The 21,731-nt window shown below is 48.9% G+C and overlaps 1 protein-coding gene across 1 annotated transcript; it reads left to right on the top strand.

The window, feature by feature from the left end:
* Positions 1-2,422: 2,422 nt before the first annotated feature.
* On the top strand, positions 2,423-21,462 carry nrps1 (nonribosomal peptide synthase Pes1; the record flags this gene model as incomplete). The annotated part of the gene is made up of 8 exons (XM_041705498.1): positions 2,423-2,923; positions 2,981-3,397; positions 3,470-3,772; positions 3,820-6,718; positions 6,848-16,398; positions 16,451-17,096; positions 17,149-18,752; positions 18,808-21,462. 8 exons carry the CDS (start codon positions 2,423-2,425, stop codon positions 21,460-21,462), a joined length of 18,576 nt encoding a protein of 6,191 aa, XP_041557977.1.
* Between the last annotated feature and the right edge of the window lie 269 nt (positions 21,463-21,731).

Raw genomic sequence — 21,731 nt, 5'->3', positions numbered from 1 at the left:
ATCGGATCGGATTCGTGGACAATGCTCGGCTAACTCTACGCTATTAAACGTTGATGTGGATTGAGTTGGCGTTAGGCTGCGGCGCGAGAGGCGTTTTCTTACCACAACAGGAATAGTAATCGGCACATCTCCCGAGACAAATCCACTCCAGCTTTGACGTCCAAACTCAAACTCCAGGTCATCTTGAGGAAAATAATACATATTAATGCCATTGAGTCGCTGCAAGGCGAAAAAAGCAAATCCACGACAACTCCATATTCTGGTCATCTGCAGAGGCTGTCACACAAATAAGGCCTAGTAGACCTACCCCGACATGCAGCTTACAGCCTGTCATCGGTTTTCTTCAAGCGCGTACATCCGAGGACCCGGTTTTCGAAGAATCTCAGCTCCTTGCGTCCCTCCCAGGCCTAGCGATTCTAAAATGCACTGGTATCCACTCGCAGGATGGATGGCTTCGACAATCGCTTAAAAGACTTCCACTTCCTTTGAGGCGGATTCTTGCTTCATCTGCCATCTTTACCCCTGGCAAGGGGGATTGCTCGAAAAGTTTGTAAGCGATGGGCTTGTACGTCACTAAGTTAGCAACACAAGGTCTGTCATCCACTCCACAGAATGGATCCACGCAGTAAGAGAGTCCAGAGAACAAGGCACCCAGAGCCCGTACTTTGTAAATCCTGGCTACCCGAGTACACGTCAACTGATCCAGATCCTGATAACTGAGATCTCCGCTTGTCCTGGTAGGGGGAATATTGATCAAATGGCATCGCATCATCACCCGCAACGCCCAGCGCCCAGTAAAAAATATCCGTATACCGAAACGGAAATACAAATCAAACGAGTCTACTACATGGTGTGCTCCCCTTGGTGGAATCGAGGTGCGGCCCACCTGCTCCCTTGTATAGTAGCATCGACAACGAAAGGATGCTTATGCTCGCACTTAATGCCCGGCCAGACTTACCTGTGGGTATCTGTGTTCGTCTTGGGCTCGCTGTGGAGATGAAATGGGAGAACAATACCGGTAGGCCTTTGATGTGCCCGGATGCAGCAGCTTGAGGGATTTATCATCCATTGCTCTGGGTTTATTTCTCTTCGGACCGAAAAAGTAGGTAAACTTAGTTGAACCTCACGACAAATGACTCACTCATGCTGCGCGACCATACATAGTGATATGGTTTGCCCTGGCAGATTCCAGCATCGTGGGACGCCTTAGAAAGCCGATCAACTCTTGCGTGTGCGTATGCCATTACTGTAAACTTAGAAACCGTATATCATTAAACTTTGAGATCTCAGATGGCACCCATCCTCTGGAGTTCGGAAAAGGATAAACCCCGTTTGGTAAGAGTCAGGACTTCAAGGAATCCGCACTGCTGACAAGGATGAAAGGGAGGCGGTTGGAGGAAAGTACCCTGAATGTTATGGAGCATCCATGAAGTTCACCGTCCGAGAGTCGAGCGGCTCCAGTCAGGAACGAGAGAATATTGGGCCCAATGTGGACCCGTGGTGGACGTGACCTCCGCTCCTTCCTCATCCCACCGTCAACACTAACCTGGACCATTCTCGCCCAACCGGAACTTCAGCCTCTGGATTTCTCGATTGCCTCTCAATGAGCTGGCATAGCCCCCTTCTTTATATGGAAGGACGAAGCTCCACGGTTATTCGTCTAAACTGACGAATTTTTACGGGCACGCCTCGTCTGAGTTCTGTTATTGCCAACCTGACTAGGTTCATCTCAGCCGCTCCATGGACGGTCCTATCATCTATGGATGACCCGGAATGGTGCATACAGCCTGGCACCTTGTCCACCCTTGGTATCCTTCCCTCCGAGAATCGTTGATGGCAAAAAGTGGAACAGCCCTAGATTTGTATGCTCTCGTGCAGCATTAGCCCAGGCTTTTCTCTACCCGAACCAGCGCCCCATTTCCTCCCTCGACGCCACTCTGCCACTCGTTCACCATACTCCACCATGTGGTCTGTTGGCTGAATCAATTTGAAATTGCCCCGGGCAGTCTAGTTGCAGAGCTCGAAAGCCACTGAGCCAGTTTAGACCTTCTCCACCTGTCTCGGGGATAAGCAAGGGCATACCGAGAATAATCTCGGTAAAGTTAATCGCTTGACGACCAAAGCCCCCCATGTCCCTTATGGCAATCCGGTGCCTTACCATTGGCTCCCTCGAGGCGTTCATATTGGTTGACCATGGTGTTTGCAACCATTATGAGGAATTCCACGGGGTTGCATTTGCTGGCACCCCCCCCCCCCCCCATAGGTTATTTTTGTCCCCCAGGAGCAGAGCCCGCATGATGATATAAAATTCTTCTTAAAGGTAGATTGGCGTACCTCACTAACAACCGTAAGCGGCCTTTCTTGACTTTCTCCCTTTCTTTAATAATTATACATTGATTAATACTTTTAATTGACGTGAAAAATGGCCCAGCATGCGCGGTGCTGTCTACCTAGCTTTGGTACCACCTTTGGTGGCTCTAAACGACCTCTTTCAATCAGAACAAGAACAACCCCTTCGCAAAGTGCCAAGTTACTCTCCGCATTTGAACATAACTCGTTAGATTCATTACTGAAGACCGCGTGGGCCTTGCTGCTCTACCGATATACTGGCTTAGAAGATGTTTGCTTTGGGTATCAACACTACAGTTTTGACGGTGGCTCTTTGGGTCCCCATTCGTCGGACTCCGAAGGATTGTTGGTGTGCAAGCTCACAATTTATGAGGGCGATACGATCAATACCCTCCTGAAGAAATCCCGGGGGACAAGGGATTTCGAGAAAGTCGTTGGTATGGGTGGGGGGACCAATGCCAATGTCGATGATTGTTCGCTATTCAACACTACCGTCATGGTACGAGTCTGCGGTGACCGCGCAAAAGGAGGGAACTCTGTACGACCAATGCTCCCGACTATTCTTCCAGAGGAGGTAAGATGTCTGTGGAAATAGATGACCCTGACATGACCGCCTGACATTTTTCTCTAGTGTGGTGCTCGCCTCCATGTCAAGGTATTGCAGGAAGACATCTGCATCTTTCTAGAATGGTGGAATACCGATATCTCGGCGACACAGATGGAAAGTGTCGCTCGCTACTTCGAGAATTTGCTCGACCTGACCCTCTCAAACAAGGATATTACGGCCATTGACGCAGGCGGCTTCCTTGAATATGACTGGTCGCGGATTTGCGAGTTCAATTCCGTAATTCCCGAGGACTGTGATCGGTGTATCCACGAGGTCATACGCGAAAAAGCGCGTCTTCATCCACAGCGGGAAGCTGTATGTGCCTGGGATGGAAACTTCACGTACGAAGAATTAGATTGCCTTGCGACTAAGCTTGCATCTCATTTGCAAGCGCAGAATGTTGGCCCGGAGGCTCGCGTTGCCCTCTGCTTTGATAAGTCGGTACGTTCGTACCCTTCTAGTCTGATATGTTTATCACCACAATATAAAATTGCGATGCTAACGAATCCATAGAAATGGAACGTTGTGGCGATGCTGGGTGTTTTAAAGGCTGGTGGCGCATTTGTCCCCCTCGACCCAACTCATCCGACCTCTCGTCTGCGGTCCCTAATTGACTCCGTGGAGGTCAAGATCATGCTTTGCTCTAGAAATAGAGAGGAGTTTTTGAGTACGGTGGCGGAGAGCTTGATACCTTTAGATGAACAGTTTCTCGCCGAGATATCTCCGCCACCTGCCGGAGCTGTTACGCAAAACGAAGTGAACGGCAGTAACGCAGCCTACCTGGTCTTTACCTCTGGATCAACTGGGCAACCCAAGGTAAGTTACGTAGTATCTATGTATTCGTTACAACTAACATCTTTTAGGGTACCTTGCTCGAGCATAGGGCCTTTGTCTCGGCCGCAATGTCCTATGGCCAGCCAATGGATATGGATTCCGAATGCCGGATATTACAATTCGCAGCACACACATTCGACGCAAGTCTTTTCGAATCAATATCCCCGCTGATACATGGAGGCTGTACATGCATTCCGAGCGACGGCGAGCGCATGAACGACGTAATCCAGGCAATAAACAGGATGAGAGTCAACGTTGTCTGCCTAACACCGTCATTTGTGCGTTTCATCAACCCATCGAGCATACCCAGGGTAAAGACCATTATCCTAGTCGGCGAGGCAATGTCCCGCGCAGACCTGGAAACATGGTCCCATATCAAGCTTGTGAACGGATACGGGCCCACAGAGAGTGCCGTCTGTGCTGCGATCAATTCCGAAATTCATATGGCTTCTGACTGCCGCGATATTGGATTGCCCACGGGTGTGCACTTTTGGATCGTAAACCCAAATGACCATGATCAGCTTGTTCCTGTGGGAAGTCCAGGTGAATTGCTACTTGAGGGACCTACTCTTGCGCGGTGTTATATCAACAACCCGGAAAAGACGAACGAGGTCTTCATCTATAACCCTAAGTGGTCACGCCAAGATTCCCGCGGCGATCGCAGGTTTTACAAGACGGGGGATTTGGTAAGATACAACTCTGACAAAGGTTCACTAATTTTCATAGGGCGGAAAGATACACAGATTAAACTTCATGGGCAGCGAATTGAGTTGGGCGAGATTGAGAACAATATCAGCACCCTTCCCATGATCAAGCACTGCATAACATTCTTCTGCAAATCAGGATCTGCCAAGGGGAAGATTGTGGCTGTGATATCTTTACAGGGCGGATCATCTTCGAGTACTGAGCCACTCAAGCTCTTGGAACAGCCAGGGAGGAATTCAGCTGTCGCGGAACTTCGGGAGTTACTATTGAACAGACTTCCGACTTACATGATTCCCTCAGTATGGCTGTGCGTCGAATCCCTTCCACTACTACCATCCGGGAAATTGAACAGGAAAGAGATCGTAAGCTGGGCAACCAACCAAACAGACGATCTCCATAGCAAAGATGCCGAATCTAGCAATGACGAACCTACACCGACAACACAGGTCGAAGAAACAGTCGAGGACTGTCTAATCTCAATATGGAGTCGCGTCCTCGCTACACCACGAAGCAAGATTAGCGTCGAAGACGGCTTTCTAGCTCTAGGCGGCGACTCCATAGCTGCCATAACTTGCATGGGCTACTGCAAGAAACAGGGCATGGGGGTTACAGTGCAAGATATCTTGCAGAGCAGATCAATCCGAGATCTGGCAACGCGTGTAAAAGAGATTAGTCGGCCCGTGGAATACCGAGAAGCGACTGAGCAGCCATTTGAGCTCTCGCCTGTCCAGAAACTTCATTTCATGATCCGGGATGAGGGCCAGGGGTACTTTAACCAGGGGATTCGGACACGATTGAATCAACGGGTTAGCGTGGAGGATATGCGTCGCTCGATTGAAGTGATTGTCAAGAAGCATTCTATGCTGAGGTCTCGGCTTGTTGTTGATGCTGTGGCTGAAGGCCTCCAACAGCGTATCACTGAAGAGGTGGATTCGTCGTATCGGTTACGTTTTCACAATATTGAAGAGGAGGCTCAGATTGATAGCGCCGTTGCTGATAGCCAGTTGTGCATCAACGCGGTCGAGGGCCCGATATTGTCTGTGGATCTATTCGCCTCCGGGGACGACTACTTCTTTTCTATGGTTGCTCATCATTTGGTCGTTGACATTGTATCTTGGAGGATTATCTTGGAAGACCTCGAAGATATTCTACTTCATCCCGAAGACAAAGCCTCCAATACCCAGTCTCTTCCGTTCTCCACATGGTGTCGTTTGCAGGATGAGAGGACACATGCCTTGAGCGAAGTTTTGGGCGATGTACCCACGCTCGATTTCGCTTATTGGGGGGCCGAAGACCAGGTTGTAACCTATGGAGATGTTACCTGCGAGACATTTGAGCTTGACCTAGATGATTCCTATTCGATACTAATGGGATGTCATAGGAGTCTAGGAACCGAACCAATCGATGTCCTACTAGCGTCACTTTTACACTCATTTGGTCAAACATTTACAGACCGGCCATTACCTGCTATCTTCAATGAGGGACATGGAAGGGAAGTCTGGGATCCCACGATTGACATCTCTCGCACAGTTGGCTGGTTCACTACAGTGTATCCCATCTCAATTGCGGGTCAAGTGCCGGATGACCCCGTTGGAACCGTCGTGCACGTCAAAGATTTGCGCAGGCGCGTCTCGGATAATGGAAGACAGCAATTTGCGAGTCGAATGTCTACCCAAAGCCATCCTTGCCCGATGGAACTCACCTTCAACTACGTCGGCCAACATCGCGATCTACAAAGACAGGATGGCCTGTTCCAGCTCATGAATCAAATGGCCGGTGAAACTGGCCAGGGCGGAGGTGCATCCGACTTTGGGCGAGATACTCCTCGATTTGCACTGTTCGAGATATCAGCCCTTGCTGTGAATGGAAGGATCCGTTTTGTATTCTCTTTCAGCAAATATATGAAGCATCAAGAGAGTATTCGGACGTGGATTGCTAGATGTGCGGACGTGCTCAGGTCTCTGGGGAGAACACTCCAGACTATTCCTACGAAACCAACATTGAGTGACTTCCCAATGTTATCTTTGACGTACCCGCAGCTCGATAATATGCTGTCGAAGAAGCTACCGAGTATCGGTGTAAGCTCCTCGGAGCTTATCGAGGATATCTACCCGTGTTCTCGTATGCAGCAAGGCATTTTACTTGCTCGATCTCGGGATAGTTCTTTGTATGCCGTTCACGACACGTATGAAGTATTAGGCCTTGAAAGCAAGCCTAATGCTGGTAAGCTTGTGGAGGCATGGAAATTCGTTGTTTCCCGTCATGCGATGCTACGCACTTTGTTTGTGGAAAATCTGACCAGCCAAGATCTATTTTGTCAGGTGGTGTTGAAACACTGTGAGCCATTTATAGTTCATTTGACTTGCTTGGACGACGGCGACGTGGTATCGACATTCAACGGCCAACAGCCTGCACACCACAACGGGTCTCAGCCACACCACCGCCTAACTGTTTGCGAGACACCAGGCGGCCGATTGTTCTTTAGAATAGAAATAAGCCACGCGGCTATGGATGGTGTGTCGATTGCAGTTATCCTGAGAGACCTCCAGCTCGCGTACGACGGAAAAACCGATACCCACAAGCCACTGTTCAAGAACTTCATGCATTATCTGCACAATACTCCACAGGAAGCCAGTATTAAGTACTGGAGCAAGTATCTGGCGGGGATTAAGCCTTGCCTTTTCCCTGCACTTACCGATGGCAAGAATGTCTCACAGAAGCAGCTCAAAACTTTGCGGCTCAATTTCGGTTCTTTCAGTGAATTGCAGTCTATCTGTGAGAAAAAAGCTCTGACACTCTCAACTGCTTTTACTGCCGCCTGGGGGCTCACAATTCGCTTATTCTGCAACTCGGATGATGTGTGCTTTAGCTATATGACTTCTCTGAGAGATGCAATGGTTGATGATATTGAGTCAATTGTCGGGCCCGTTATCAACCTTCTTGCCTGTCGAATGAGGGTATCCAAAGATGAGCCACTCCGGGATATCCTTCAAAGAGTCCAGAACGACTGCATGCAACAGTTGCCTCACAACAGCCTGTCATTCATCGACATCCAACATGAACTCAAGCTATCCGACACAGCATTGCTCAATACTGGAATATCATACCAGAAGACGGCCAAGATGGAAATTCAACCGTCTTCGGAAATAGTTCTTTCTCGAGTCGGTACGATCCAGGATCCCGCTGAGTACCCGCTCTTTGTCAACGTCGTGGCCTCGGACAAGGTTGCAGAAATCGAGTTGAATTACTGGACGAACACATTATCTGATGAGCAGGCTAATAACGTCTCCAGTGTATTCTTGAAATTCCTCGATGACATTGTTCATCACCATGGAGATCAGATTGACCGACTGGAAACTTTGAGCGAGTGGAATAAGCAGCGGATAAGGAAGTGGAATAAACAGCTTCCTGAAGAAACTGACACGCTTGTCCAAGATATCATTCAAGAAAAGGCTGTCTCCCAAGCCGATGCACCTGCTATTGTATCCTGGGATGGAACTCTTACTTACGCCGAACTTGAGCACCTGTCGTCGCGTCTCGCCACTTATCTCCTGCAACATGGAGTGCGCACGGGGGCCCTGGTGCCTATTCATTTCAACAAATCCGTTTGGCAAGTTGTGGCTATATTGTCTATTCTGAAAGCCGGCGGTGTATGCATTCCAAGAGACAAGACCCAACCAGGGAGCAGCCTTGACAAATGGCTCATTGACAACGGTGGGCTCATCGCAGTTACGTCCCTCAATGGGGCTGAATTGCTAGAGGGAACGTTTCCCGTTGTCCTACCTATTGATAAGTCGATCATTGAGGCCCTGCCCAATTCTAGATTTATCAATTCCAGCCAGCCACGGCCTTACGACGATGGTTATGTTGTCTTCGATACTGATGGGTCGGCCGTGATTTTGGGCCAACGCGCAATCGTGTCCCGAGCAGCATCCTTTGCGTCCGCAACCAATATGGATTCTGCAATGAAAACATTCCAATTTGCTCCCTTTACGTCTGATATGTTCCTGCAGGAATTAATTGGTACATTTATGAATGGAGGCTCCGTTTGCATCCCTGAAAGTAACTCCATCAACCAGCTGTCGCACTCGATCAATGCGACAGGCGCGAACTTCGCCAGTCTCACGCCATCAATCGCCTCTTTGCTTGATCCATCAGAAGTCCCGGGAATCCAAGTGTTGGCTCTGTTTGGGGAGCCTTCAACAAGAGACGTTCAGAAACTATGGTCCGAGAAAGTCCAACTTCATTCTTTCCTCGGAGCACTTGAGTGCTCTTCTACTTCCATCCAAGACACCAGGTCAGACCACCTGGGTGCATTACCGACAATCAAAGCCAGCGAAGGATGTTGTTCCTGGCTGGTTGATCCGTCCAACTCTGCCAACCTAGTTCCCGTGGGATGTGTTGGTGAGCTGGTCATCGAAGGCCCTGGCGTCTCTCGCGGACATCTGTGTGATGAGACACAAAAGCGGAGTGCAGAAAGTTTCATAAAAGATGAAGGTGGAATTGTGGAATCAACCAAAAGGACATACTCGCGCTTCCCAAGGCTCCGCCAGCAAATGTTCAAGACGGGATATCTGGCTCGTTACAACTCCGACGGATCTCTGGTGTACTTCGGAAGGAAAGATGGCGAGACAAGCCAGAACTCACAGATGATTGCATTTGAGAGTGAACATATTCTTAATACAATAGAGTTGCCGGGCTATCGATGTATCGCCGAAGCAATTGATCTAGGGGTTGAAGAATACCCCGAGACCTGTGTGGCTATTTTCATTCTCTCGACGGATGCACAGCCAACAGTGACGAAGGAGCATACAGCAGTAATTTCGCCCAAAACCAACGAGTCACACCAAGCTATGGTTAAGCTTCATGCTCATCTGGCAGCTTCATTGTCTACATGCCAGACTCCCAGCCTCTACGTACCCGTTTCAGGATTACCCTTGACCCCACTGGGAACGGTGAGCCGTTTGCTACTCAAGGACGCAGTGCGAACCCTTTCAATGGAATCATTGCTCGAGTACGACGTGAAAAAATTCGGGGAGTTTTGGCGCCACGAGTTGGAGAAACCCTCTGTCTCAGGGAAACTCCTGCTGCAACCATTTTCTACCCAAGGACCTCCAGCCCCAAAGATGGCTGATAAGAATATCAAGATACCATGGACTGGTGCCATGCAAAAGTCGAGGGCAAGAGAATCATTACTTTGCGCTTGGGCTTTGGCCATCCACAGTTATACTCAATGTGACGATATCATTCTGGGCGAGTTATTAATGAGCACTGAGGGAAGCTCCCGAACGATTGTGCCTCGGCGAGTTCGAATCGACAAAACAGAGAGCATAGCTGGGATCCTTGAGCGTACATGCTCTTCTTTGATTGCGTCTAAGCCCTTCGAGACAGCATTGGTTTCGTCAATCAGTCATCTAAACGCAGATACTGCCCGCGCCTGCGACTTCGAAACTGCCCTTTCTATCTCATTTGTGGGTGCAGATCAGCAAAAGGGATACCTGGAGAGCGTAGAGGCAGAACAAGATGTACACTCCAAACTCTCCGTGTGTCCGCTAGTCATTTTCTGTACCATCGAAGAGACAGGGGTGCAGCTAGCCGCTCGCTATGATGACAGGGTTCTATACCATTCTCAGGTCGAGCAGTTACTGGCCCTATTTGGCGAATGTATAAATGTCTTTGGGCCAACGATTGGGCTGAGGGAGAAAGTCGGCGATCTTGCAAAACGAGGTGAAAGCCTTCAAGTCTTTAATGACACGGTCAACTACTGGAAAGAGTACTTGGCTGAACTCGAGCCATGTCTATTCCCAGCGCCGAATCCTAAAAAGGAACAAAGCAAGATCAGTATGGAGACTCTGAGATTGCCGAATGTGTCGAAGATACAGGATGTATGCAATGACCTATCAATAGCTCCGAGCTACTTCCTTCAGACTGTGTGGGCTCTAGTTCTTCGATGTTACACTGGCATGGACGAAGTTTGCTTTGGCTACTATGCCTCCGGTAAGAAGGCCTCTGTCGGAGTCTTGCCTTGCCGACTTGGATTGAATGATAATTTCAAACTTCGAGACGTCTTACAGAAGAGAAAAGAAGACATGGAGAGGGCGCTGAGATATCAGATGTCCCTTTTTGAAATCCAACGGGCCATCGGCTCTGAAAACCCTGCGATCTTCAATACGGCCTTCAGATACAGGAAGTCTTCGGCAGGAGTAGCTGATTTCAGCAACATACTTCTTAGCCAGGCTGAAGACAAGCTAGATCGGTATCTCATCGTTGTTGACGCTAGCATCTCTGGGCTTTCCGCCGAGATCAACTTTGAATATCAGACAAGCAGCGTTTCGGACAATGACATGAAAACTATTATCGATTGCTTTGAATGCACTCTTAACTCGGTCCTCACTAATGTCGAGCAAGCCCGGTCCATTAGAGACGTGGAGTTCCTTGGGACGCGTTCTCGCCAACAAATGAGTGCTTGGAACGCAACCCTTCCTGAAATGCCGAAACAGTGCGCGCACACGATCATCCAGCAGCAGGCACTCGCACGACCTTCAGCACCAGCCATTTGCTCCTGGGACGAGAATTTCACATATGCACAGCTTGATCTATTAACAACTAAGCTTGCCCACTACTTGATGGATCGAGGTGTTGGTCCGGAAGTCTTTGTTGGCTTGTGTTTTGAGAAATCAGCTTGGGCCGTCATTGCACAAGTTGCTGTTCTAAAAGCCGGTGGTGCCTTTGCGTCCCTAGATCCTACTCACCCCGAAAGCCGGTTGCAAAGCCAGATTGCTGATATTGATGCTCCGATTGTGTTGTGCTCCACTCGATATCTGGAGAAAATATCCCGGGTATGCAAGGCTGCGCTAGATGTCAGTCAAAGTACATTGGGCCAGATTCCAACTCCATTAGCTCTCAAAACACTGCCGATGTTGAGCGTTAATAATGCAGCCTACGCAATATTCACATCTGGAACAACTGGAAAACCTAAAGTAACTGTTCTTGAACACGCTGCACTTGGGGTGGCCTCTGTGTCTTTCGCTGATAGATTTGGGATGGGCACGGAGACTCGTGTGATACAATTTTCAAGCTACACCTTTGATGTGAGCGTGCTCGAAACCATAATCACCCTCATGACGGGTGGCTGCGTATGCGTTCCGAGTGATGAAGAACGTCTGAACGACTTGGCAGGTGCAATTACGAGAATGGGAGCAAACCTGATAAGCTGCACTCCATCTGTCACTAGTACACTCGACCCAAGCAATGTTCTGACATTGAAAACGATTATAAACGGAGGCGAAAAACTAATGGAAAGTCAGATCACTCGTTGGTCAGACAGGCGGATGTTCAACGCATACGGGCCTTCCGAAGCTACGGTCATTGCCACCACAAGCCTGAAAGTTGACCAGGATGGAATACGGCTGGACGACGACTGCAACTCTATTGGTACTGCCGTGTGTGGAAGAGCTTGGATTGTGGATCCCCGCAATTATAATCGACTCCTTCCTGTCGGGGCTGTAGGAGAACTAGTGCTGGAAGGATACAACATCGCCCGTGGCTATCTCAACAATGTCAAGAAAACGGAAGAAGTTTTCATCACCCAGCCCCAGTGGTGCGAAACTGAAGAGACGCGAAGTGTATTCAGGTACACTGGACGAATGTATCGGACCGGTGATCTGGTCCGTTATAAATCCGACGGAAATATCTGCTTCATTTCTCGCATGGACACACAAGTCAAACTTAATGGCCAGCGCATCGAATTGGAGGAAATTGAGCAGCAATGCGCCACTCTATCACCAGCTAATACACAGGTGGCAGTCGACATCGTGGTACCGGAAACAAAGGCTATCGCTAAAACGCTAGCTGCTTTCTTTACTGTTGAATTACACTCAGCTCCGGAAGAGGATGCCTCTTCAAGCGTGCTACTTGGTTTGTCTGATTCTACCCAAAAGACCATTGGGGAGCTTTATAGCTCTTTGACCCAAAATTTGCCGCAGGTTATGATACCTAAGCTCTATTTCCCCGTCCGATATCTACCCCTGGGTACGACTGGTAAGCTTGATCGCAAAGGACTCCGAACCATGGTCCAGGCCCTTTCCAGAGACCAGTTGAAGCCTTACATGATCTCAAACTCTGGATCTGGGCGGGCGATAGAGCGAGCAGCAAAATCGACACTCTGTGATCTATGGGCAGAAGTTCTGGAGGTTGAGCCAGGCTCCATTAGTGCGGAAGATAGCTTCTTCGGACTAGGTGGCGATTCATTTTCCGCCATGAAGCTCGTTGGAGCCGCAAGGTCCCAGGATATTTCTTTGACTGTTACCCAGATATACGAACATCCTGTCCTAACAAACATGGTCAGGTGCTGCGAGAACGCCGAAGAAACCGCGGAAGGACCAGACCTTGAGCAATTCAGTCTTGTCCCTCAGTCGGCACCATTGCATGATATCCTGCATGAAGTCTCTGACCAATGTGGAATTGCTGAGGATGTCATATCTGATATCTACCCTTGCAGCCCAGTACAGGAAGGGTTGCTTACGCTGTCCATTCAACACCGTGGGGCCTATGTTGCACGGTCCATTTATCGACTGGCCGCCGATGTTGATATTGAGAAATTTAAAGCCACCTGGCAGCAAGTTGCTGACGAGTTTGATATCCTCCGGACTCGGATTGTCCACGTCGAGGATGTTGGTTTCCTCCAAGTCGTCCTGAAAAGGGAGCGGATCTCCTGGACCCTTGAGACGACGCTTGATGATTCAAATGATGATCCCATGAGTGGCAACGGAGGACTTTTGGCCAAGTACGCAATTGTCCAACTTGGACCCTCCGTGCGTTACTTTATTTGGAAAGTCAACCATGCTCTCTATGATGGGTGGAACATCCCACGCATTTTGAAGAGAGCCGAGGACATCTACTCCAATTTTCCAGGCAAGAATCTAACAGTTTCGTACAAGCTCTTCATCCACCATCTACTCCAGCGTGATATATCGCAATCGGACGAATTCTGGAAATCATATCTGGGCGGTCTGTCCTGTGAGCACTTTCCTGCGCAGAAAAACAGGGAATCGAGTTATTCTGGGGCTGGAGGCATCCAACTCAGCAGTCTAACTATTTCAAGGACAACCGGGGTTGCTGATATCACCATTCCCGAGTTGATTCGTGCTGCATGGGCAGTCGTGCTTTCGGTCCACACTGGGTCTAGCGACGTCTGCTTTGGTGAAACCCTAATGGGTAGGAATATTGATATGCCAGGAGTTACTGACGTTGCGGGACCCGTGTTGACGACCGTTCCAATGCGCATACGGGTGGAAAACAAACTCCCAGTGGTCCAATACCTGTACGATGTGCGCCAAATGACAACAGCGATGATACCTCATCAACACCACGGTCTTCAGAGAATACAGAAGCTCAGCGGTGACACAGCACTTGCGTGCAATTTCCAGAACCTGCTTGTGATACAGTCTGATGATGGCCAGCTCAACCAAAATATATGGAGCCCAGAGAATCAGCAGACTCGAGGAGACTTTTTCACTCATCCTCTCGTTGTGCAATGTCAAATCTCCGGTTCCACGCTAAATATCCAAGCCCATCACGATGAACTAGCTCTCGACAATTGGCAAGCCGAAAGGCTGATAGAGCAATTCTGCTTTGTTCTCGAGCAGCTTCTCAAGGTTCCTCGAAGCAGTTCACTCATGGTAGGGGGTATTGATATCACCAGCCCGTTAGATAAAAAGGATATTGCCAAATGGAACCAACGCCAGGTGCCATGTATCGACAAATGTGCTCATGACATGATCCGGGAGCATTCTCTCTCACAACCGCAAGCGCCTTCCATATGCTCATGGGATGGGAGCTTTAATTACCGGGAAATGTTCGAGCTTGCTTCCTCCTTCGCGGAATACCTGGTATCTTGCGGAGTAGGTCCGGAAACATTTGTCCCAGTCTGTTTGGACAAGTCTCTTTGGGCAATTGTCACTATACTAAGTGTCCTTCTGGCGGGAGGAGCCTTTGTTCCGCTCGACCCTTCGCATCCGACCTCGAGGCACAAAGAGATCTTGGAAGAAATAGAAGCAGATATTATACTCTGTTCTCCACAGTTACGCAACCGCTATCTAGGCTCCGTCGGCACAATTATTCCTGTGAGCAAAAACACTATCACGGCCTACGCTGCTGTCACAACCAACAAGAAATCGCGCGCCACCGTTTCACCTTCTAATATGGCATATGCGATATTTACTTCAGGAAGTACAGGCCGCCCTAAAGGGATAGTAATTGACCACCGCGCAGTCTGCAGCAGCATTATGGGCTTTGCCTCTGTTATGCATCTGAACAAGGACTCCAGAGTCTTCCAATTTGCATCTCTTACCTTCGACGCCGCCATATTAGAGGTTCTCGGAACTCTAATGCTAGGAGGCTGCATCTGTGTTCCGAGTGATGATGAGCGTTTAAACGATATTCCAGGAGCAATGCAGCGAATGAACGTCTCATGGACGTTCTTGACGCCTTCTGTCGCCTCTATCCTTGAACCATCATCTGTACCCTCCTTGAAGGTGCTTTCCTGTGGAGGGGAAGCACTATCTCGCGAGGTGGTAATGAAATGGGGAAACAGACTGAAGTTCCTTGGAGGCTATGGTCCTACTGAAACAGTCGTATTCGCGGTTGTGAACGGCGACTTTGTCAACCATGGCTTCGCCTGTATCGGCTATGGAATCCCGTGCACTTTAACTTGGATAGTCGATCCTGAGGACCACCACCGACTGATGCCTTTGGGAACGGTTGGTGAACTTGCATTAGAAGGGCCGGCTCTTGCAAGAGAATATCTCAAAAATTCTACGAAGACAGCGGAAACTTTTATCAATGAACCCGCCTGGGCCAAGAACTTCCCAAGCTCATTGTCTTCTACTAGGAGAATATACAAGACTGGTGACCTTGTTAAATATAACTCCGATGGATCGATAGAGTACCTTGGTCGTAAGGATCACCAAGTCAAGCTGCATGGACAACGTATGGAGCTCGGAGAGATCGAACATCGCTTGCTTGAAAGCCAGAATGTTCGAAGCGCAGTTGTGATTCTTCCTCATACTGGCCCACTCCGACAGAAGCTAGTTGCAGTTATTTCTCTCAAGTCACTAGCATCTGACTCGAGCACGATTACAACAGGAGCCTGCGAGCTGCTAAGCCAAAGGGACATGTTGAGAGTCGGACATCAGGAAGCCAATGCAACCCAAAAGAGCATTGAGGCGCAGCTGCCTCATTACATGGTCCCACAAGTTTGGGCAGTTGTTAAAAACATTCCGATGCTTGTGTCTGGAAAATTGGACAGGAAGAGAGTCACAAGCTGGCTTGAGCAACTTGAAGACTCCGTATACGATCGGATCATGCAGGACTACGATACTGCGACTTACGATATTGCAGAGGAGGGGAAGGCGCAAGAAAATGAAGCTGAAGCCCCCACTCTTCTTCGAGAGATCTTTGCCCAGGTGTTGAATCTACCGCTAAACAAGCTCGATGCAAGCCGTTCATTTATCTATCTTGGTGGAGACAGCATCACCGGAATGGCGGTGGTATCAAAGGCGCGTAAGCGTGGATTGAATCTACCTCTCAGTCGTATTCTCCAAAGCAAGTCCATTGGAGAGCTTTCTACAAGCCTTGAGGCTAAGCCACGCCAAGTCAAGAACGAGGGAGATTCAAGCGGTGCCTTTCAACTGTCTCCAATTCAAAAGTTGTTCTTCCGCTCATCGCATGCTGTACCCAAGAACTGTGAGCGGTTTAACCAGAGCATGACTGTTCGCCTCACCCAGAGGGTGCAGCCAAGTGTACTAGAGGATGCTCTACGGGCTGTTGTCCAAAAGCACACCATGTTTAGGGCACGCTTCGTCAAGTCCAAGGAAGGAACATGGCAGCAAATGGTTACAAAGGTGCGTACCAATTCTTATATTCTTGGCTTCGAAACTAATTATACTCTTACAGGAGATTGATTCGTCTTACAAATTCCGCACTCATTCTGCCAAAAACTCCAATGAGATGCTAAGCCGAATTGGAGATACCCAATGCTCTTTGGACGTTCAGACAGGACCTGTATTTGCTGCAGACCTCTTCGACAAGAATGGACAGCAGGTTCTATTTTTGGTAGCGAGCCATCTGTGCGTGGATGTCGTCTCCTGGCGCATCGTTCTCCAGGAGCTTGAAGATTTCATTAACACTGGGTCACTATCTTCCGATGCGCCGCTCTCATTCCAATCCTGGTGCAACATACAACTTGAGAGCAGCAAACCCACCAAGTCCGTCGAAGTTCCCTGCCAATTGCCCGACCTTGGCTACTGGGGTATGACCCAAGTGCCGAACAGTTATGGACAAGTCAAAATGCAAAGTTTCACCTTGGACAAACAAACCACTGCATTCATTTCTGGGCAATGTCATGAAATCCTACGAACCGAGACAATTGAGGTCTTGCTTTCTGCTGCTCTACAATCGTTCAGCCGCATCTTCACCGATAGAGATACTCCCACAATCTATAATGAAGGCCATGGGCGTGAAGCTTGGGATTCTTCTGACCCTTCCGGAACGGTTGGTTGGTTTACCACTCTAAACCCTATCCATGTTCAAACGAGTTCAGGTAAGTTAACCACCTTATTAAACAATTTAATTGTTAGTACTAATTGGTGTAGATCTTCTCGATACAATGAAGCATGTTAAGGACACACGGCGTCAAATTGCTGCGCTCAGTCAAACCTTTTTCGCGCAGGATGTTCTCCACCGCAATAGCAACAAATTCCCTGTACCACTTGAGATCCTCTTCAACTACCTCGGCAAGCTCCAACAGCTCGAACGAGACGAGTCAATCTTCCAGCACTACGGCGATGTGTTCAATGCCGAGACAATGGACTCCGTTGGGGATATGGGATCTGAGACACCCAGATTCTCCCTCTTCGAGATAACCGCGGTGATAATAAAGGAGCAACTGCATGTCTCATTCACCTACAATCGCAATATGCATCAGCAGACCCGAATCCAAGCCTGGATGGCCGAGTGTAAACGCGTTCTCGAAATCGATATGCCCAATCTCAGGAACGTTACACCGGAACCTACACTGAGCGACTATCCTTTACTCCCCATAACGTATGATGGGTTGAAGGACCTTACCGAGAATACTCTCCCGGGACTTAATATACCACACTGGAGCCAGGTGGAAGACATGTACCCGTGCTCTCCGATCCAGGAGGGTATCCTCCTCAGCCAGCTACGCGATCCGCACGAGTACATCTTCAACGTAATCTTTGAGATGCGATGCTTCGGGCAAAAGAATATTGATTTAACGAAATTGAGAAACGCTTGGTCGATGGTTGTCGCGCGTCACCCTATCCTGAGAACAGCTTTCGTTGACAGCAGCTGCAAAGGCGAGTCCTTCGATCAAATAGTGATCAAGAGAGCTAGGGAGACAATAGTGGAAATTGAGTGTGACGATTCGTCTGCGCTCAGCAAACTCGACGCCATCAGCCTTCAAGACAGCGACAAGTCCACAAAAGTCTATCATCAGCTGGCCTTCTGCAAAACATCTACTGGAAGAATACTAGTGAAGTTTGAACTGAATCACCTCATTGTTGACGGTGGATCCTTTTCCATTCTGATGAGGGAACTGGCGTTAGCCTACAGCAATCAACTTCCACTAGGATCAGGACCATTATTTAGCGACTATATCAAATACCTCAGGCGGGAATCCTCTGCCCAAGCCCTGGAATACTGGAAGAAGCGCCTCGCCGGTGTTCGCCCGTGTCATTTGCCAGTTGCTACGGGTAAGAGCGGTGCCCGCCAACTAGGTACTCGCATGGTGCCATTCGATCGGTTCGCCGAGCTTCAATACTTCTGTGAGACAAACTCGATCACTCTTGCGAACCTAATCCTTGCGGTATGGGCAATATTCCTGCGTAGTTATACACAGTCTGACGACGTCTGTTTCGGTTACCCATCCACCGGCCGCGACTTGCCCGTTTCTGGGATCCAGGATGCGGTGGGGATCTTCATCAACAACATATGCTGCCGAGTCAAGTTCCAGTCAGACCAGACGCTACTCGGTCTCTCCAAGTCTGTGCAGGACGATCATATCAAGAGCCTTGCCTATCAACACGCTTCGCTCGCGGAGATACAACATGCGCTGGGTAGACAGGGCAAGCCTCTGTTTAACACTTGTATCTCCATACAGAATCACTCAGCTGACAAGGTCGAGGTTGCGGGGATTTCATATGAGTTCCAAAAGGCGCACGATCCTTGCGAGGTGAGCTCCATCAAAAATACATCGTATGTCTGCATACTAACTTCCGAAATTCTAGTACCCGCTTACTGCAAATGTTGAGACTGCACGAGGCCACGAGGGTATTTTATTGAGATACTGGGCTGATGCCGTCACAGAGGTAGAGGCAGCCACTTTCGCCGGTGCTGTTGCTAGGATCCTCACCTGTTTTGCGGAAAGCCCCTCCACGCCAATTTCAAGCCTGGAGATCGGAGGGAAAGAGAACTATACGGTCACAGAAAAGCTTCTAGACCGGAACTCACTTGAAAAAATTGTTGACGAGCGTATCAAGGTCATTATCAAGCAGATTCTCGGTGAGAGCAAACTCGCATCATCCTTGGTCAAACCCCACGACGAAGCTCTATCAGAAAGTTTCCATCATATTGAGAAGGGTATCAAGAACTCTCTTCAAAACTTAGCTATAGGAAGGGAAATGACGCCTTCGGACTCCATGCAAACACTCACCCCTGACGACAGAGTCCCGACTAACACCGAGAACCAGCTTTGGAGACTTTGGAGCATAACATTAGGACTGCCACCACACCCCATAAAGTACCAAGACAGCTTCTTCAAGCTAGGTGGTGACAGCATCACGGCTATGAAAATGGTTCGCGCTGCACGAGATGAAGGAATGAAACTGAGCGTTGGTGATGTGTTTCAGCATCCCGTGTTCGAAAAATTGGTATCTTTAATCAATGGTAGGGCGAAGCCAGTGACATCAAACCTCATGGCCAAACATGTGGAGAACATTCAGAACATGGAGAAATTGGCTGAAGACAGGCCTATGCTACCAAAAAGCGAATCCTCTCAAGAAATATCCATCTTGAGGCCGATCGAACTTGATGAAACATCGCTGCGTGCAGCAATCTGTCCCAAGGTTGGTGTATTCAAGGGGGGCATAGTCGATGTTTTGCCTGTGACAGATTTCCAATCCCTCTCCCTCGCAGCGACCATGTTTGAGTCAAGATGGATGTTAAACTATTTCTACCTCGATGGAAAGGGCTCATTAGACATCCGGCGGTTGAGAGAAAGTTTCCTCCGCGTTGTTGACGCTTTCGATATTCTTAGGACGGTCTTCGTGAGTTTTCATGGACAATTTTTCCAGGTTGTCCTGCGCAAGATTCGGCCTGATATCTTTGTCCACGAAACGGAGCAGAGTTTAGACGAATATACCAAGTCCTTGCAGCAGCGAGATCGAAGCGAGCCTCCAGGGCAAGGGGTGCAATATGTGCAGTTCTATGTCGTCAGAAAAGTCAACAGCGACGAACACCGAATCCTCATCCGCATGTCGCATGCTCAATTTGACGGTGTCTGCCTATCAAAAATCATGACTTCTATCAAAATGGCCTACGAAGGAAGCCCTATTTCACCTTCGTCGTTCTTGGGTTATATGCGACTCCTGCCAGGAACAATTACACCTGAACACTACCAGCACTGGAGTACTTTGCTCAAGGGATCCAGGATGACAGAGATTGTTCAGCGAGACAGGCCAAATACATTCCAACATATAGGTGGTTTCGCGGAACAAAAGAAGGTTATAGAGATTCCTTCTACTGCAACAGAGAGTATCACTATCGCCACTGTCATGCAATCTGCATGGGCAGTCACCCTTGCAAAATTGTGTGCCCAGGATGATGTCGTCTTCGGTCTCACTGTCAGCGGAAGAAATGCAGTTCCTGGTGTCGAAAACACCGTAGGCCCATGCCTCAACCACATCCCTATTAGGGTTAGGTTCAAAGATCGCTGGACTGCACTGGACCTATTCCGCTTTCTCCAGGACCAGCAAGTAGCGAATATGGCCTACGAGTCCTTGGGCTTCAGGGAGATTGCCAGACACTGCACAGACTGGCCGGAGTCGACTTACTTCACCACATCAATACTGCACCAGAATGTCGACTACGAAGGGGAAATGCATCTTGACAACAACCCCTACAGGATGGGCGGCGTGGGTGTCATTGACAATTTCACCGACCTCTCACTCTTTTCTAAACCGGTTGCTGGCCAACCCAACCAACTCACCGTTTCCCTAGGATACTCGCTCAAGGGTCCTATGGATCCCAACTTCGTTTCCACGGTTCTTGATATGGTCTGCGACACAGCACAGAGCTTTGTCGCAAACCCCAACGTTGCACTACCTTCTCCTTCCATGCTCCGCTCCCTACCTCCACAGCGCGTTGAAGAGATCCCCGCCGCCTCAGGTAGCGACAGCTTCCTTCTTTCATCGTTAAACAACCGCAGTCTATCAGAGATCCTTGCACATTCGGGCCTCATCACCCGCATCTGGAAGCAAGTCTTGCCACCCAGATCAAGCACGAGCAAACCACAAACCCCATTCCAACTCGACTCCTCCTTTTTCAGACTTGGCGGAGACATTGTGAGCATGGCGCAGGTCGTTTGGATCCTAGAGCAAGAAACTGGCTTGCATATCCGCCTTGAAGACCTTCTAGCACACTCAACGTTCCTTGGTCATATGGCCGTACTGGCTTTCAATCTCGCCGACCGCGACACGGGATCCGAGAACTCTTCAGATGTCGCGCCAGCCTACGTTCCTGCTGATGCGTCGAAGACAATGTCTCTTCCAACACAGGAGGTATTGCCCATTATCCCCGTTAAGAGCGAATGGAGTGCCCTGGACAGGGCTAGACTTTTGGCGAAAAATATCACCAAGTTTGGTGGTTTGTCTGCGAGGGCGTGATCGCTGCCTTTCCTCTCATTATATTTGTTATATTACAGCGTCCGTTTCTATTTGTTTTACCATCCCTGTCCTTAATTAATTTCAATATGTACATGCACGTAGTGTACCTAATTCTCCTGGGTATTATTGCAAAATGAAGCACCTAAACAGTCATGACCAACATTCTCCCTCAAATAACCATTTTTGTTAACCAAGGGCTCCAGCAGGGGTATAAACAAACACCAGTCTTTTAAAACAGAGAAGAAAAAATTAGCAGAAATAAAAACAAA

Source organism: Aspergillus puulaauensis, chromosome 5 (assembly GCF_016861865.1).
Source record: "Aspergillus puulaauensis MK2 DNA, chromosome 5, nearly complete sequence".
Classification (NCBI taxonomy): domain Eukaryota; kingdom Fungi; phylum Ascomycota; class Eurotiomycetes; order Eurotiales; family Aspergillaceae; genus Aspergillus; species Aspergillus puulaauensis.
This window is presented reverse-complemented; position numbering and strand designations above follow the sequence as displayed.